Source organism: Brachypodium distachyon, chromosome 3 (genome assembly GCF_000005505.3).
Source record: "Brachypodium distachyon strain Bd21 chromosome 3, Brachypodium_distachyon_v3.0, whole genome shotgun sequence".
NCBI classification, from domain to species: domain Eukaryota; kingdom Viridiplantae; phylum Streptophyta; class Magnoliopsida; order Poales; family Poaceae; genus Brachypodium; species Brachypodium distachyon.
The window spans coordinates 58874268-58893434 of NC_016133.3; the positions used below are offsets into that span (position 1 = coordinate 58874268).

The 19167-nt window shown below is 44.0% G+C and overlaps 3 protein-coding genes and 1 non-coding gene across 5 annotated transcripts; 2 read left to right on the top strand and 2 right to left on the bottom strand.

The window, feature by feature from the left end:
• Positions 1 to 8: 8 nt before the first annotated feature.
• TRNAA-CGC lies at positions 9 to 81 on the bottom strand. Its single transcript has one exon. It is a non-coding gene; the product is annotated as a tRNA-Ala (tRNA).
• A 131-nt stretch (positions 82 to 212) lies between these two features.
• Positions 213 to 4048, bottom strand: LOC100822440 (chaperone protein DnaJ). Of its 2 annotated transcripts, none has more exons than XM_003570652.4 (6): positions 3748 to 4048; positions 3157 to 3250; positions 2898 to 2974; positions 2756 to 2818; positions 1803 to 2099; positions 213 to 673 (listed from the first exon to the last, which is right to left on the bottom strand). In XM_003570652.4, the coding sequence occupies exons 1-6, from the start codon at positions 3883 to 3885 to the stop codon at positions 536 to 538; spliced, it is 807 nt and encodes a 268-aa protein (XP_003570700.1). In that variant the 5' UTR covers positions 3886 to 4048; the 3' UTR covers positions 213 to 535. The 2 variants fall into 2 exon arrangements, with proteins under 2 accessions (XP_003570700.1, XP_024316859.1); XM_024461091.1 differs by lacking the exon at positions 213 to 673 and adding an exon at positions 699 to 815.
• Positions 4049 to 5031: 983 nt separating this feature from the next.
• Positions 5032 to 5980, top strand: LOC100822751 (18.6 kDa class III heat shock protein). The gene is made up of 2 exons (XM_003570653.4): positions 5032 to 5409; positions 5481 to 5980. Exons 1-2 carry the CDS (start codon positions 5173 to 5175, stop codon positions 5751 to 5753), a joined length of 510 nt encoding a protein of 169 aa, XP_003570701.1. The 5' UTR covers positions 5032 to 5172; the 3' UTR covers positions 5754 to 5980.
• A 4380-nt stretch (positions 5981 to 10360) lies between these two features.
• Positions 10361 to 18963, top strand: LOC100823065 (phosphoinositide phosphatase SAC2). The gene is made up of 16 exons (XM_003570654.4): positions 10361 to 10821; positions 11922 to 12126; positions 12212 to 12377; positions 12901 to 13123; positions 13510 to 13586; positions 13678 to 13859; positions 13935 to 14032; positions 14127 to 14254; positions 14333 to 14461; positions 14568 to 14946; positions 15847 to 15968; positions 16047 to 16148; positions 17137 to 17346; positions 17508 to 17636; positions 18058 to 18133; positions 18342 to 18963. Exons 1-16 carry the CDS (start codon positions 10741 to 10743, stop codon positions 18426 to 18428), a joined length of 2394 nt encoding a protein of 797 aa, XP_003570702.1. The 5' UTR covers positions 10361 to 10740; the 3' UTR covers positions 18429 to 18963.
• Positions 18964 to 19167: the final 204 nt, after the last annotated feature.

Below are 19167 nucleotides of genomic sequence, written 5' to 3' on the forward strand. Positions count from 1 at the left end.
AAAAGGGATGGAGACGCGGGGAATCGAACCCCGTGCCTCTCGCATGCGAAGCGAGCGCTCTACCATATGAGCTACGTCCCCATTGATGACGTAGTGCATTCATTGCACTAATCATTCTGTTAAGTTCCCATTGATGACACATTTACTGCCATAACCATTCCATGGTGGATCAGTGAGCAGTGGCTAAACTGCCCACTGCCGCAGCGGAAACATGACTGTTAGAATCTGTTCTTTTACATTTCTTACCGCAAGGAGACTTCACTGCAACAGCGATGAACACCGTATCATGAATCTTAGAAGGTCCAACGCCACGGTACAACACACGGCATCACGAGCCGAGAGAAAAGAATGCGGTAGCAATAGCATGAACCGATGTGTTCTACTACACGTTACTACATCCTCTTACAGGCCTACCGGCGGGCGACCCCGGCCGACGCCCTGCTCGCTGCCCGCACTACCGAGTGACGGAGCGACCCTTGACACGGCCAGCAGGGCACCAAGGACCAGCATTGTTACACCGGAGGGTTAAGCTACTCTATACTGCTGCATGTGGTCTCGGCATCTCATCGCCGGAGGAGACGTCGTGCTTCGACGACAGTTTCTGCTTCTGGCCGTTCCTTCTCCTGCTAGCGTTCCCGCCTCGCGCCTTCGGCGCTTGCTTGGCGTCGCTCATCTGCAGAAAATACGAGGTGAAATGATCAGCAACGGAATCGACACACACAGCTACGGATCAGCGCTCCACGCGTAACCTGGATACAGCAACCTCGGTGAAGGGATTATACAACCACTATAATTTATTTTTTTCTTCTGTGACCCTAGCAAATATAGAATACATATCAGATAACGGATGCAGCCTCATCACAAAGCATTCAGTTGGTTGGCAATTTAAGGTAGCACTAGGAGCGATGAACAAAGCATGTCATAATGATAAAAGCATGTGGTGAACAAGTCAGCAACTGCACCAGAGACCAGACAACATAACAATGAAAGACAGGAGGATGCTGTAAAGCAGAAAATGGCATGTGGGCTCCATCAATTTGTTTACTGGCCAAGCTGCCATAATCTTGTCCAAAGCTTGCAATTCCCTTAAATGACATAGAACATGAGACTCGTGCCGATAAAAATTTATGCATTCACAAGCAATTAATATATGAGGAAAGTAGGACAGCGCGACTGTTCTTCCATATGGGACACACCAACAACAGTGATGTGCCAAAAATGGATCATTCGGAAGGCCCTATCCAGAAACCTCATAGCTGATAAGCACGCGTGTAGAGAATACATCCTGTGGTGGAGCTACATTTGCGTCATTTGCTTTGTGGTCCGTGCAATGCAAAAGGTTTCAGCAGCCTCAATTCATAATAATGACAGAAGTCCTAGTTAGCTTAGATGTGAACATCTAGTGGGGTATGAAAATCTGGTGGTGCCCTATAGTCCCTCACCACCATCCAGTGCAGAAAAATTACTTCCAAGAACTAACCCTTTCCTGGATGAATGGTCAGCCATGCTCCAGCCTATTCTTTACAAGAGGCATCTTGATTTTCAAGCAAACTGCAGGCTTCTTGGATTCTTTGGTAAAATGAAGTTGTAAACACATAACCCTCAAACAACATTTTTTTTGTTCTTGCACACAAATCATATTAATGTAAATCGTATTGATGCAGTAGATGCATGGGCCATTGCATGACTATGATCAACAGAAAACATCACCAACCTAAAAAGATGACAGTAACAAAATAACCATCGCTAAACTGATGCAGTATCGCCAACCGCGAAACAAGAAATTAGCATGGGATACTTACCCCGAAACAGAACTCAGACTGGCCGTGACCCCCACTCACTTCACCAGCTCTTGGAGGCTTCCCAGAGCCCATTGCTGATGAGCCACGCTTATTGATGCCATTACATGATGCCGCTTCGTCCACTGTAGCTAGTGGAGGCGGTGGAGATGGCGATGGCGAAGGAGGGGTCGAGAATGTTCGCGTCTGTCTTTGGACTGGGTCATGGTCCTTGGCAGGTCCGTTGCAGAATCCCGATTCAATATCAGACTGGAACATGTCCACGAAGAGCTGCTGGAGCTCCTCAAAGCTTTCCTGTCTCTGCAAATCCAGAGGCTCATGGTTATTGTATTGTTTTTGATACACTTTTCTTGGATCAATAGGATCCAGGAAAAAACAGGTCATTCTCCAGTCTGGTTCTAGAAAAAATCACCAAGGTTTCAGAATTTAGTATCCATAAAAACAATTGATGTTACTGAGCTCTAATAATCCCTTTTTAAGCCTGTGAACAAATGTATAGAACTAGCACATCCACAGCAAAACCTATACAATAATATTTTGATGCTATAGAAATTCTTTACTTAGCAATTCATATTAGGAAAGTTTTGTAATGTTTTGAGTTTTCCTTTGAACAAGGAAATAGCTGTGTGCATATCCCTCCGTCCTATATTAAGTAACTCAAATTTGTCTAAAAATGGACGTATCTATATACTAAAATATGTCTAGATACATGTAATATTTCGACACTGGACGGAGGGATAGAGTGTCACATAATCACTTTGACTTCATGCTTAGTGCACCACTCTGCAAAATGAAGACATGCCCCCAAAGTGCCAAAAAAATCCCTGTAATAGCACATAATTCCAAACAAACTGTAGTAAACGCCCTATAAGGACCAATGAATCATGACAAGGGTTCTGAAAATCACGGCAGCAGAATGGGATACAAAGTGTATGCTTAGCGTGACCGGTCCTTACCGCTGGCTGCGTCTGGCTCATCATATGGGCCATCTCACCAAGGAAGTCCCCCATCCCCTGCAGCTGCAACGGTAGCAGAAAACATCACTCACACTGGACAACGATAACAACTGAAAGCACGATAAAAATGCGTGATTCCTACAGTGTCATCATCTTCTTCTTCATGTTCTTCATATACCCCCACGTCATAGAGGAAGCGCTTGTTGGCATCGGAGAGGACTGCACAAGAACAACAACGGGATAGGAGCACGGAGGCTCCGTGCGATAAGTTCACCAACCAGCTAGCTAGATCGGTTCGGCGGGTTAAGTCGTTGTTGCAACATGTAACAAGTGTTGTGGGGTAGATTGTGTATGCAGAAGATGGGGAATGAGATGGAGATTGAGACAAGAAAGATTAAGACCGGAATAGGCGCCCTGGATCTCCTGGAACTTCTCTTTTGCTTCCTCCATGTGCTTGGTGCTGCTGGAGGAGGAGCATCTATCCGGATGCCATCTCTGCAACGAGTTACAGAGCAAGTTTGCATAAATTTGTATTGAATAAAATATTCGGACCAGCATCAGAACTGGAGCAGAGCTCAGCTGCGCTGTGTGTATCGAGCCATGAAACAATGTTTGACGAGTACGGAGCATGACAGGACAAGGAAATACGGCAATAATTGACTAGAAACATAGGGGTTTGGACATCTAAATCATTGGTTAACACCAGATCAACAACGATCATGTGCTTCAACATATCCTTGCATAAAGTACAGGACAGGGGGCGTAGCACCGTCAGCTAGTAAGTATCAACTTTGGCGCCAACCTCTACTCCGAAGTCCAAACTCAAAATCAGCAACAGGAATACAAGAAAAAATAAATCCTACTGTGATGCCAGGTATGATCCGCCGATCGAGAACGGGGGCACGTAGATGTAGATTGTAGACTACGATTTTTTCAGAGCACGGAACGTACACACACAGGGGGGAGGAGGATCGAGAAGCACAATTCCTCACCATGGCGAGCTTCCGGTAGGCGACCTTGAGGTCGGCGTCGGAGCACTCCTTGTTGACGCCCAGCACAGAGTACAGGTCACCGCCGCCCACCCCCGCGGCCGCCGGCTTTCCGCCGCACTTGTCGCCCCCGGTGGCCATGTAAGCCGTACGTAGGAGGGCGCCTGGCGAGGAAGGCTCCGGGGAGGGGGAGGAGGAGGAGGAGAGGAGGGGGGTGGCGGCTGCCTGTTGTTCTCGCTCTCTCTCGACTCAGGCCGCTCGTCTCCACGCGCTGTTCCTCCTCGGAAGCCTCTGGAAGCACTGCCAGGATGCCACTTGCGGTTTAAATAATTTGGGCCTCGTTTTTTTTTCCTCTGTACCATTTCGCTTTACGCTTCGCATTCGCGTTTGCGTATTACGAACTGTACTGCCGACTGCTATGTCCGATGTGATTTGTTAATTGTTAAACAAAACATTTTCTCAGCAAGAGAAAAAAAAATGTGATGTGGTAATATGTCGAATTGATTGAGCTGAGATTTACTGAAAACAAGAATCCGTGGTTTATTGGGGGAAAACAGGGCTGTAAATTATGTCGTGCAATTTTCTGTTGCATTATGTTTTGTTGAGAAACGTTGGGGCCGTCCGATGCTGGATGAGCGACGCAGATTGGCCCGATGCCGGCAGGATACTTCCGTGGACCCAGCGTCCAGACTCCAGGAGGTTCCCGGGCAGGGCAGTTCGTGCACTCGTGGCAGGGCCCCTCACGAGTTAGGCATACGTCGTACTACTACTGAGTTTGGCCGCGAGGTTTGCAGTGAACCACGAGCCTGCCACTAACCTCTGAACGGGCTAAAAAATGTCTCTCGTTTTTATTCTTTGAGCGAAAAACACGGTCTTTATTAAATAATCATCGTAGGTACAACTCATTCCACGGCTCCGAAAGTCAGAGGAATCGACCGTGGTCGAGGGATAAATAGCTCCTTACAATTGCTAGCTACGAAGCGCACCGTACGTTAAACAAGCCCAGCAAAAATTAGACGTAGAACAAAGGCCGGATTCTTCGGACTTTACGTTGAGCCGTCCGATACTGGGCCTGCTTAATCCATCTTGCCCAACGTTTGGACCGGGCGGACCAAATGAGCGTGGATGGGCCTGGGCATCGTACGAAGCGCACATGCCACAGAAAACGGCCCAACTGGTTAGTGGTTACTCTCGCGGGGAGTGAGTACCAGGTTCTTCCATGCGTCTCCGGATCCTTCTGGAGGCGCCAGCGCACCACCGCCCCCGGGCATCCGGCAAAATTCTCGAACCTTCTCTCCTGCTTCCTTTATACCGGGTCCCCTTCGCTGCACGCAGCAGCACAATCCACAATCCACAGAGCTCCCAAAGCTAGCCGAGTCGCGCACACGCACACCGGTTGCAAGAGAAGGAAGAAGAAGGAAGGAGGCAATGGCGGAGCTGTTCGCCCCCCTCCTCCACCTGCCGGACGTTCTCGAGCGCCTCGCCGCCGACCACCACGGCCACGCCCACGGCCACCACCACGACGCGCATGGACACGGACATGAGCAAGCCCGAGCGCTCGGAGTAGGCGGCGGCGGCGGCGGCGCGCCGGTGGATATCGTGGAGACCCCCGGCGAGTACGCCTTCGTGCTCGACGTCCCCGGCCTCTCCAAGTCCGACATCCAGGTACGCACGCACGCTCGCGCGCTGCTTCTCCCCCTTTTTAAGCTCGATTCGCTGACATTGGGCGAGTTCAGGTGACTCTGGAGGAGGACAGGGTGCTGGTGATGAAGAGCGCCAACGGCGCCGGGAAGCGGAAGCGGGAGGAGGACGAGGAGAAGGACTGCCGCTACATCCGCCTCGAGCGCCGCGCGACGCCGCGGGCGTTCGTGCGCAAGTTCCGCCTGCCGGAGGACGCCGACGCCAGCGGCATCGCGGCGCGCTGCGAGAACGGCGTGCTCACGGTCACCGTCAAGAAGCAGCCGCCGCCGGAGAAGAAGACCAAGTCCGTGCAGGTCGCCATCGCCTGATCGGTCGACGGCTTCAACAAGTGCAGTACTGTAGTACTAGGTGTCAGTGTAGATCAGTGTGTCGAAGTGGCAGAGTGTGGTAGTCTGTCAGTATGCTCGGTTCGTGACCCGGAGGCCTGGAATGATGCTGGTTAATTTGTGGTCTGTCTTTTTTCGATGTTTCTGTGGAATTAATGGAACCGTGGGATGAATGGATGATGCGCAACGAATTTACTCAGTCGCCAAAATCTGACTAAATTCCATTATTGCAGACCTTCGTTTCATCTCTCCGTGAGCAGCTCTTTCGGAATCGCAGAACAGAGTTTATGCAATGCAAGCATTGGTAGGCTGTCCGGCCGGCCGATCGCGTTTCCAACTTTCTATCTCAAGTCTTTTTGTGCTATGCTTTATGAGGACTGATCAAAAGGCCGGTGAATTTGCTGAACGAGCCGGCAAAAAAAAGAAAGCAGCTGCATTCGTGCATCCGATGTGTGCGTGGTACTCCTCGAGCATCGTCGGGGCGCACCGTGTGGAACGAAATTCAGTTTCTTCATGTGTGCAGTTTCAGCGAAAGACGTGCATGCGTGTACAGGTTTATGTGTTTTTTAAGAATTTCACTCGTAAATCCGAATCAGTTGGCCGGAAATATTGCTTCCTCGGTGATCGATCGAGGTCGACAGACCGCCCCGTGCGCGTACATGTCAGCTTTGCAAAAAAGGCCATGGCCGGACCGGACGGCTCGTGTCATGCTCTCTACGTGTCACGATCGGTCGATCGAGCTTGGCAAAAGGCTCTGCCGTGCCTGTGCGTATACATGCACGTAGTCTACACGTGCATCGTGTCAGGCCAGGATATACGGCCGGTATAGTGTGTTCGTTTCGGGACCGGGAAGGGATTTTTTGACGGGAGAGAGGCCGGTGCATGCACAATGCACGTCCATATATATCTGTGATTCTGTGTATGCGTCCGTGTTCATGGACACCGCAGTACCACAAACGTCGCTTTTGGATCTCTGTGTACAAGAGTTGCACGTACCCCCTCCGTCCCATACGACTTTCTATTACAGGCATGTATCTAGACACATTTTAAGTATAGATACATTTATATTTGGACAAATTTAATCCACGTAATATGGGACGGAGGAAGTACGTATTATCACGTAATAACGGTGTATCAGGCGGCCCCTGCAGTCATGCTTGGGCATGGGTGCAATGGATGCAAGCCTATCACTGTCATTATTTTTTCTTCTTCTCGTTTTATTATTCTTCTTTCCGGAGAGAAGACGCGTGACTGTTCATGATAACTACTCTCTTCGTCCCATATCAAATGACTTTTTATTACATGTATTTAAATAATTTTTTAAGCATACATACATTATTTGGACAAATTTGAAACACCTAATATATATGGGACGGAGGGAGTACCTCGTGAATGTAAGTAACTGAAGGCGGAATTTTCATTTGTCAAGCTGTATTCCAACATTTAGGGCATGTTTGGTTTTAGGCCAAAGTCGGCCTGACCAAATAATTGGTCCGCCCTGGGCTTTTGGAGGGCGTTTGGTTAGACACCAAATATTTGGCTTGCCCAGATCTGCCGGCGTCTTCCCATGAGATATTCGCCAACACGCGGACGAAACCAGGGCGCGCCAATAATTTGGCAGCCAACTCCGTCTCTCGCATCTTCTTCTTTGACTTTCCTTTCTTCTTCCAATTAACAAATGGGGTGTACATGATAAGGGCGAGCAGTTAATCCGAAATTTATATTTCATAATTTTCATCTTAATTACTAGTTTTTTTTCACCAGATGCCAACAAAGAGGTCTGCAGTTTGAAAAAGGAACCTTCGATGAATTTGACCGTTGACTGCAAACCAAACGCAAGACCAATCAATTTGCCAAAAAAAATGGTGGATACAACCGGCTGCAATCCAAACAACCGAAGCTCACCAAAAAATTGGTCATGCCTTCACTTTGGGCCCCTTAGTAGTGTGATGACTTCCACTTCTCTTGTTTTACTGATTCCAGTCTGCAGTGTTTGAAACAGAAGAAGTAAAAGGTAATGGAATGAAACAGCTAGCTATATGCGTGGTGCGCAGATGATTTAATTTAGTGTGTCTGAAGCATCCCGAGTCCAGAGATAAGATAACTTGGCAGTGTATCATTCAGACCTTTTCCATGCTTCAGACCTGATCTCGTTTTCTTCATCATCTTCTTCTTTAAAAAATAGAATATAAATAAATATACACGAGCCCCTAGATGGGTAGCATGGTTTCCATTATTTTCAATGAAATTTCACAAAAAGGTCGGTTTTTCCAGCAGGTACGAAAACATTGCATTCCCGTCAAAATGTTTTTTTTGTTGTTGCGTGAACCTGTCAAAATATTTTGATTGCTGTACGTATGGATCCAAGCCAAAGTCAAATCATACCGAACTTGATCAAATTTCGTTGGACTTCACTCAAGCTCATTGGAAGCCCTCTTCATTTGGCCGAAATAAAAGCCAAAAGATTCGCAGATCCTTTTGGAAAATTACGAGGCACGAATTTCCCAACCATTTCTTTTTTACACAAGTGGGGCGAGACCAAAAGTTAAATCAGGCACACAGAAAATATTTTCACACAGCCATTTCATCTGTTTTGCTTTTTTATATTCCGCACTTGTATTTTTCTGCCAAGTCCGTGTGCCTTTTTCCCTTCTCCGTGTTTATCATTGGAGAAAAATCCGTGCTTACCATTACCAAATCCTGGGTTCCAAGTAGTCATAAAGCAAACTTTTCGCGTCATCCGTATGGGCATTCCTCACGTCACGTCACCACGTGACATCCGCGGCTGCACTGTGCACCGCTGTGTACATGCCGTGTAACGTGCAACGCGTATATACTCTTCCTTGACGCCGTTTACATTGTCCACACGTGAATCACCATTTTATTTCTTTCCTCTCTCTTTCGCGTGCAAGAATCCATCACCGAGTTTGCATTACACTCTTGCTTGCATAATAAGATCCATCTTAAACTCCAACGCTCAACCGTCGATACCGACCTGCGGTTAGTCAATGAAAAGAAAAAATGCAAGTCACGGAAATAAAATCGAATCGGAGGAGGAGCACATGGCCGTTTGTAAATTGGTTATCTCTGCTGCCGATCATCGTGCTCCTAACTAAACGAACTCAGACCGTTTCCACAGGCGCCAATGCTCGATCCACAGGACGCGTTATGACGAGCAGGGAGTTTCCAGGAGAGATGAAAAGAAGAAGGATTAATATGAACCACACGATGCAACATGGGCGTAGCGTATCGTACGTCGTGTAGGGCGGGCACAGATTGGGCTCCAGGGCGGCGAGCCGCAGACGGTAAAAGGCTCGAATCGCGAGGCACAATCATTGCGGGCGCCCCAACGCCGAGGAAGCCCAATGGGATCGCGCCACGTCTGCTGGTCAACGGCTGCTCGGCCTTCTCCAGCTGCCCACCCCCCGGGCTTGACTCGGCCGTTCTAAGATGGCGTAGGTAGTTCTCACATAATTCTAGAAACATGTTAATATAGTACGTAAATGTAAGAGTAAACGAAAATCTTGTGTAGTTTTAACATGTATATTTTACTGTACAAAAAGGAATAGAAAGATCAAGCATTGCTTTTCAACATAGTTTTACTCTTGAAATTACATCCTTAAATTCATTTTTGGGAAACTGATGAGATTTTGAATATTCAAATATCTCTCGTTCTCAATGATCAGGTATGTTTCTTGCCCCCTTAAAAAAGAGGTATGATTGTTGCGAATAAAATCACATTTTAGGTATAGCAGGAATGTATTAATATTTTTTTTCTATTCAAAACTTGCCTTAGGACTTGTACCGAAACGCGACAAAAAAGAGTAGTTGTGTTGGCCCGTCGTCATTGCGATGTGCGAAATCTGCGATTTAAAACCTTCTGAAAAGCGCTTCCGCGAGTCTGATGACGGCAGCTGTCGCGTTGAAATAAAATCTAGAAAATCTCTCTTTTGAGATCTAGTGGATTCGATATTACGCCCCACTTTACTCGCACGTTGATAATTTTTATATTTGCCGTACTGACACGTGGCTCTAGATCCCACTCGTTGGTGAAACGTGATGGGGCAAGTTATTAAAATGCAAAATAAAATGCCAGATACGACCAAAACTTGCCTTATGACATACGTAGCACGTGAGTATTTTCTTCCATGCTTATATCGGAATGCGACGAAAAATAGCTTTGTTGGCCTGTTAGCGCGATGACGCGAAAACCACGATTTAAAACCTTCCAAACAGTTCTTCTGAATTTAATGGCGGTAGCTGTTAGAGGGCGAAATAAAATCTACAAAATCTCTTTTGAAATCAGAGAGATTTGATCATATACCTCATTATGCATCGCACTCCGATAATTTGCTCACTGACAGGTAACTCCAGACCCTAAATGTCAGCGACACATGACGAGACAAATTGTTTAAATGCAAATCTCCATTTGAAATTGCTTCCAGTTTTACAGATATAGATATTTTTTGGTTGAAAAAAAGTATGCATATAGATTTCTTTTGTTTCCTTTCCCATTTTTGCAGGCTACATTACGCATATTCCCTCTCAGAAATCTCTTGTTACCTTGTCAACCGAGAAACAGAGACGGACAATTTCCCGTAACAAACAACACCCTGTATTTGCCAATTGCCACCACGCCTTCTCCTTCTTCTTCTCTTCTCATCCTCCTCCGCCAACTCACGATTGTCACAATTTCTCCCCGTCCCAGCAGCGCCTGTGCGCCGAATCTCCCGTCCTGCTCCAGAAGCTTCCCGGTTCGCGATTCGAGCAGGCTCCGTCCCCTCGCCCGCGAGGCGCGGGGCGTTCGGTGTTCGTCGGAGCTGCTCTGATTCGCGGGGGTGTTCCCCGGGGAATGCTCTACCTCAAGCTGCCGGCGGGGGACTTAGGGTTCCGGCGGGAGGAGGCGGGGCGGTGATCCCGTGGCTCAAGGGAGGGCGGGGTCTGAAACTGTTGATCCGGTCGGGCGTCCATGGCTGCGGCGGCGGCGGCGGCGGCGCAGGAGGCCGAGGTGGCCTGCCTGCAGAGCTTCGAGCTCCATGAGAGCGAGTCGGTGAGGCCTCCCGCTTCCTTCTCCCAGTGTGCTGCTTGTTCACGTCGTGCCTTGCTGTTGTTATTAGCTGCCGTTGCGTGGTTAGGGGAACGACCCGGCCATCCCCGGATCGTTCGTGATTTGGGAGACGCGAGAGATTTGTGCGGTCAGCGTAGGTCCTTGGGTTGCCTGCTTCAGTAATTCCGCCTTCTCGGATCTTACTGGAATTGCCATGCATTTTTCTAGGTCAATTCGTGTCCTGGTTTTGATGACAGGCTATGGTATCTGGGTACTGGCTACTGCTGCAGTTTTAACTATGGTGCTCAAGTTCTCTTGTCTGGTCTGGGCGCAGGATTTGGAAATAGTTTTCCGAAGAATATCTGTAATGGTTGTAAGAGGTGAATTGGGAGATCCTCTAGGTTTTGAATGTATTCCTTGTTTTTTTGCGAACTGGGCTAATCCGCTTTCGGTTACTTCCATAACGGAAATAACCATCTCTACAAAGCAGAAGGTGTGTGGGAACGGAGACAAGCGAGAACCGACAAACTATCACGAAACCTGCTGCTTGTATTCATCGATAACATCTAGACCTAAAGACTTTCTGTTTCATGCGTCATGCCACAAGATTATTAGAAAATGTCGGTTTTCGAAGCCAATGGTCAAGCGAAGACACACTCCATACAGCACATATCGTGGGCTTGTATTTTTGTCGTTTACTTGGGACTTGGGAGACCAAAAGTAGAAAGCCTTGCTACGGACTCGAGATGATTTTCTAACTGTTGGTGTCGGTGTGCTTGATGTTACTGCCATGGTTTGGAGGAAGCATCTTAAAACTTCTGACCGTCGAGGACTCGAGGTGCTTCTTTGTTTTTGTCATCTCAGAAAGTGTGAGTTGTCTTGTCTATCACGGTGTTTTGTTGGTGGAATGCTGTGATTTGGAGGTGAACATCCTTTGCTGTTTTTTGGGGTCATTAAGAAATAGGGTCAGTTTGTGGTTCACTTGTTTGCAGCCCAGTGCTCGAATATTTAACACACTGTAGGAATTGATTAATTTATTGGTTCATTAATTGTTCTTCCCATCCGAATTGGTCTGAGTATGTATGATTTTCTTTACTTTGCAGAGGTTGTACATTCTCGGAACTAATGCTGACAAGACGCTTTGGAGATTACTCAAGATTGATAGATCCGAGACATCTGAGCTTGGCATAGAGGAGTGTTCTACTGTGTATACACAAAGTGGATATCTTGAACTGTTAAATGGTCTTGATGAAGACCACAGGCCAACTGGTGGGTTAAAATTTGTTACCAAATTTTATGGCATACTTGGTAAGTATAACTCTCTTTTTTATTTGCAAACGAAGAACAAAATGAACTTGTATGAATATACATTCATAATGATATTTCTTCACAGGTTTCATTAAGTTCCTCGGGCCATTTTACATGTTAATTATTACCGAACAAAAAAAAATCGGGGAGATATTTGATCATCCAGTGTACCAGGTGACTAAGACTTCAATGGTCGAGCTAGCAAATTCTAAGACTCGATCCAGTTTTCTAAATTCGAAGGATGAGAACAGGTTTGTGCATCCTGTCTAGTACCAACGCTACAATTCTTTTCTTCATTATGCTGAAATCGTTAGATTGACAGAGGAAAATTATTGTCAATGATACTCCCTCCGTTCCATAAAGGTTGGCATGCCCCGTGCCAACCTTTGTGGAACGGAGGGAGTTGTACATACATGAGCACTACCATTTGCTGCTAACCCCTCGTAAACCCTGTGGCACTATATTACCAGTGGCAAAAGTTATTTTCCAATTTCCAGCATTATAGTATTGTACTGTTATTATAAAAATCTTATCGGTTTGTGGCATCTTATGCCTCTTCAAACACACTACATAATAAATCCATGTCACCCATAAGTTTCTAAGCCGTCTTGTTCTTTCTGTACTTTCTTGAGGCCAACAGGCAACAGCCCTTAAAATACAATGTTGATTTGTTTTCAGGAACAAAACAATTAAATTTTACAATCTTTTCCAAATCTTCCATTCACAATGATTGCATTTCTTAGTAACAAGCTGACTCTTTCTCCAATTACACAGATACAAGAAGGTTTTGAATACACTTGATCTTAGGAAGGACTTCTTTTTCAGTTACTCATACCCTATCATGAGAAGTCTTCAAAAGAATTTAAGTGACCCACAAGAAGGGTGGACCTTATATGAGTCAACCTTTGTGTGGAATGAGTTTCTTACGCGACAGATACGCAATTGTCTCAGAAGCACTTTGTGGACGGTTGCATTAGTCTATGGTTTTTTTAAGCAGGTATGTGCCAAAGAAAGCTTTAAATTTCTATTAGTCCACAGATGTATATAGTCGCTTAACATAAATTTCTATTATTCTAAAATGGGGGCACTATAGAAAATCACCTGTGGCTGAATTTTAGAACTTCCTGTTTTACCAATATGCTTCAGGAGGCTAGGTAGGTGACAACAGAGGTGCTTGTTAGAGCCAATCAATCAGTTCAAACCTCCCACTTTGTTCATTCTTTGTTGTCCTCTTTAACAGAAATCACGTTGTTCTTAATTTTGTCTCTACATTAACAATCTTGATTCAATCTATTCCTCACTTTGGTATAATTATCTAGCACAGTTGTGAAGTACTGACCTTAGATTTTAGTCTAACCGTTAATTTTTTTATGCCATTATTAGGAGAAATTTGCAATATCTGGGAAGGACATTATGTTTACGCTCATTGCTAGGCGGTCAAGGCATTATGCTGGAACCAGGTTTGCAGACGCGAACCATTTTTGTTAAATATTTTCCCTTGTTAGTTTAACATGATGTTTGGATTGAAGTAATTTAATGGATGCGGAACAGATATTTGAAGAGAGGAGTGAATGCGAAGGGCAGAGTAGCAAATGATGTCGAGACTGAGCAAATTGTGTATGAAGCTGTGCACAGGCCTACAGAAGTAAGTTCTGTTGTGCAGAACAGGGGTTCGATCCCGCTATTCTGGTCACAGGATAGATCAAAGTTGAATATTAAACCTGATATCATCTGTAAGATCCTAAACTTCTCTATACTGTACTCATTATTATTATTTTCTGCGCAAATAAACATTTCCCATTTTTCAGTGCACCAGAAGGACAAGAATTATGAAGCTACCAAGCTTCATTTTGAAAATCTTAGGGGAAGATATGGCAACCCTATCATTATCCTAAACTTGATTAAGGTGAGCTCTACCATCCTATTCTGGAGTAGCAGCATCTCTGAATATGGCGACACTGGGGGCTAACTTGTCTTGTTCTATGACTTTCTGTTGTAAGACACGCGAAAGGCGAGAGTCTATACTTCGTCGTGAATTTGATAAGGCAATAAGGATCTTAAACCAAAAATTTCCAGAAGAGAACCATTTACGGTTCCTGCATTGGGATCTTCATAAAAACTCTCAAGGGTATTAATAGTTATATGTCTATTTTGTTAACATCTTTAGTATCCTCTAGCATGCATTATTGAAGTATTTCTGTTTCAGAAAACCTACAAATGTGCTCGATGTTCTTCTGAAAGTGGCTTTTCGGGCTCTGAGTCTGACAGAGTTCTTCTATTGTCAAGTTGTACCACCATCAGGGTCTGAGGGTCCTCCTCATTGGCCTGCCATCTTGTAAGTCATTATAGTTCGATACTTTGATTTATATGTTCTTATATTTAAAGAATGGTCACGTCTCTTCTTAATGTATTTAATCTCCTTTTTTGTGTGTTCTTTGTAGGAATGGCCAAGATCCATATTTTTGTGATGAAAACAGCAACAGCGACATATCCCAAGACGATATCTCAGGCAGTTCTGATTCCTCGGGCAATGGAACCGCAGAAGACAAAGCTGAAACCAGTGAATCGCCCAAACTAAAACCACCAATATTCCAAAAAGGTGTCTTACGGACAAATTGTATAGACTGCTTGGATCGTACAAATGTTGCACAGTATGCCTATGGTTTAGCTTCTCTTGGCCATCAGCTGCATGCACTTGGTTATATAGAATCCCCAGAGCTTAATTTAGGTGCTCCTGTGGCTCAACATTTGATGCACTTTTATGAGAGGATGGGTGACACGCTTGCTGTACAGTATTGCGGTTCAGCTGCTCATAACAAGGTATTTGACAGCAACCCACTATTTATCTGAAAGCAACCAAGTATTTCAATTTTCAAGCAATGAGATCAGCTATTTACAATTCCTTTAATTTAGAGAATGTGGATTGAATTAGAAATATTCAATTGAGTTGTTCATTTAAGATCAGATGACAGGAAATGTGCAAAACCGCAAATTCAATATTAAGAAAGAATTTTGTGGTTCTTTTATTGTAATGGTAGGAAAGGGCTGCATCATTTAGTTTCAATTTTCAACTTTTAGGAACACTTTTCTTTCAATAGCTTAAGCAGCATTTGAGCATATGAAGACACTTTTCCCCAGTATTAACTGATTTAAGCACATACAAGAATTGGCCATGCATAAATTCTGTACAAAACTTAATTTTAATTGGGAATAATAAACTATGTATTGTTAATGTACATTGGTGGATTGCATCATATAGTGTATCCCAAGATGCGATGAACACAAACAGTTCCACATAATAGCACTCCTAGGAGAAGTATGAAGCTTGTACTTATTTGAACTGTAACAAAATGACGAATGGACTTGGATGTTTGTCCTATGGTTTCTAAGTGTATCACTGGCCTCTGAACCTTAACGAAGATTAGTTTGATCATTGTCTGAACATACTCTATATGCGAAGGGAAAAAACTTGCACACAATACTAGGATTGCAACATTCTGTTTATTGAGATCTCCATAATAATCTAGCAATTCTGTTATCAGGCTAAAACAACAGAAATTTTTCATTTAGTATGAATTTGTGAGTGGAGAATGTATTTGTTCTGCTGTTTGTCAACTCATCTTTGATTTCCTCTATCTTTCATAATGTTTCATGCTTAGTTTTATGCGCTCAGCTGCTCACCACTGCTATAATTTTTCTTTGTTATGGTCTTTCCTGAAGATATTTTCTGCGAAGAGAGGCCACTTGAAGCTCTTTATACGCACACAGGAGTTCTTCAGGACACTGCAACGGCAGTACAGCAATGCCTGTATAGATGCGAACAAACAGGCAGCAATAAACTTGTATGTTTTACATGTTCACTATGCAAGTTTCACTTACACATAGACACATATTGAGTTTGTGCTATTTGTATATTTCAGATTTTTGGGATACTTCCAACCAAAGGAGGGAAGTCGTGCACTCTGGGAGCTAGAATCATCTTCCGAGGAACATAACAATGAACCTTTTTATGAGGACACAAGGTAAACACGAGTCACCTATTTCTTTACTGCCTTATCTACCTTGCCCTATGATGTACTCCCTCCGTCCCGTAATTCTTGTTAATTTGAACTAAAACAACGACAAGAATTATGGGACGGAGGGAGTAATAAACAATAAGTACAGTGCTTTACTGCTTTACATGTATGCAATCCAAAGTAGTGTATAAATGAAAATTTATGTGTGACGAACAGTGCCTACATGAACATGATTCTATCATAACACATGCAGAGTCATCAGTCAGACAAACATAATTTTAATGTTCCTTTTTGCCATGGAAAATTTGAGAATGTGTGGATAGTGTGTTATTCCTGCTATGTTGTTGCTGCTATATGGTGCATTACATAAAGCACATCCCTATATCGACTAAACAATTAAAATGTCCTGGCAATGTTTTGCTATTGTAGAACAACACACCGGGGCATTTACAGTATCATGTTACAGTCCTGGTACTGGTGTAGGGCAGTTGCCAAAAATCTGTGATAGGTTGCATATTATGCTCTTGTGCGGTCATGCAGATACATATGGTTTTTCATAAAAGGAATTTCTGGGATATTTTTGGATTTGTGCCAGCGTTTTTATTACATGGAACATGCTTATTGAGCACAAAGAGGACCTTTTAGCCCATTTACTTCATGTAGCTTTCCCAGGGAAAATAATCTTAAGAGACCCAGTCTCTCGAGAGACCCTCTGCATGATAGGCCATGTGGATAGATTAGCCTTTAAAACTAATCTCAAAGCATTAGCAGTGAGAAAAGAAAAATAATAATCATGTTTATAATGCAGTTGATTTCCCACGTGTCACAAGATGAACATGGTCTTTCAGCCTGGAGGAGAGACCAGGTCGCTTAGGATTATTTTCCCTTTCCCAGTTGTTACATTTGAAGGGCGATCAAGTTTTAGTCTGAATGAAAAATAAATTTTCTGAATCAGCAAGACTTCTTGTCATTGACCAAGTTTTTTATGTCACAGTGATGATGCAATAAAAAGAGTGAATTCAGATGGAAGCATTCTTTCTGTAAGCAAATCATCCATATCTGGATGTAGTGGTTGCCATAATGAATTGTTGAATGCAGCACAACCTGATGTCAATAATGAGTTACAATTTCCAAATTCGGAGTCTGATTTGCTGTACGAAAATGAGATTTCATCAACCTTTGAAAGTGAGGTGTCAAACACAAGGTCAGTTTCTGTTCATTCAGGCTTCATGCATTCAGTTTTCTTTTTTGTTGATAGTAGGAGAGTTGACTAGCAGACAAGGTAAAACTATGGTGTTTCAACAAGTGGAGATTTGCCATTTCTTTATACTCAACAGCTTCATTCTTCTCTGACATCTCTTGTAGGTATACCCCCACAGTCTCACATATACATCACGCCCCAAGCAGTCAACCAGATTATTGCAATGATTCGGGTGATTCGAACTTCTTGGATGTTGAATGGCTTTCGACTTCAGGCAATTCAAGTGATGAAAGGTCATTTTTGTGTTGTCCTGCTTTAGTTTTGTAATTCCCATGTATGCTCAATATCGCGCCCTTCAACCTACTAATTTCCTCATAATAAAATGAATTATGCTGTATGCACTTCCCTTCTCAGGCTAGGGAAAACATAAAGGAAGAAAGAAAATGAAATTGAAGGATGATCATTAGTTCATTTAACTATTAACTGTGCTTAGTTCCTTATTAGCTTGAAGTTCTTTTGCTCTAGCAATCACATAATCATCCTTGTACCGTTTGGTGAAATCATATCTACTGAGAAGTACATTGGAAAGATTTCTGTTAGTGTGTGAGTTTGTTCATCTAAAAGCTCCCAGACTACTCATTGGTACAGCTTTGAAGACATCGACACAAACAATATTCTTTTCTCACTATGTCTTGGTAAACTGTGCTTCAACAGGTCAATTGCAATTAGCACGCCAGATGTTCACCTTTCAAGTGAGAATGTGATTGGTGACATAAATCCTGAGACCATGGTGAGCAGATAATCTCCACATTCGGATTTACATCTCCTTTTCTGTCTTCTGGTGTTTTCTAATTTGTTTGAAATTATTCTTGGGAAGTAACAGTGTGTGAACTTGCAATTGTGGTCTAGACACTTTCGTTGTTCTCTAAGATTTGCATTCATAAACATTGTATCTGTGCCATTTAATTAAATCTACCACCTACTCCAAAACTTTTCAGGAAAACGAGGTTGCTGAGGTCCAGGCTCAGAACTTACCCAAGCAGTTCGTTGAGTGGGTTAACGACGGCGACACCTTTTGGTTTTGAGATCGCTCTGGTGCTGTGTCTTACATGGTGGCTGCTTAGAAGACCCAACTCTCTTTCCCAAGTAGTCACTGGATGGATCAAGTAGCAGATTTGGAGGCGAGGAGAGATGGATGGTCGAGCACTTCAGGCTATTTGCTATCCCATACCATCCTTTTTTTTCTTCTTCTCTTTTTGAGGGGCCTGACGACATTTACCATGTGGTACCATATCATATCATCCTAGGTTTCACCCATTCCACCTAAGGGGCAGATAGTGCTTACAAGTTCCAGCATTGGTTGCCTATGCTCCCGGAGCCCTTTAGGAAGTAGTATACCGTCATGTTTGTTTGTTCTCATGTACCTACTAGGGTCTAGGAGCAAGTAGATAGGTATTTTCCTTACATTTTGGAAAGAATATAGAGATAGGTATGATAATTGTTGTTCTTTTAAAAATGTGTACTGTTCATGGGGAAAAAAATTTCATTTTCATGTGTAAATATATATGCGATTGAGGTGTCTTTTGGTGGTTGAGGTAGATTGGGAAGCACATTTTTTTCTACAGCATGCATAAAATGCTCCGTTTCTGATACATCTGAGATTTACAGTTGTCGCTTGTCAAAGCCTGCTTGTGTCACCTGCTTCCGTCGTGAAGCAAGCGTATGGCTAAATTTCCTCCCGGCGAAAAGACGCCTGGTAAAACCAGACCCAGGTGGTGGTCTGGCTGTAGAGTGGGTAAACAACAGGAAGTTCTTTTCATCTGT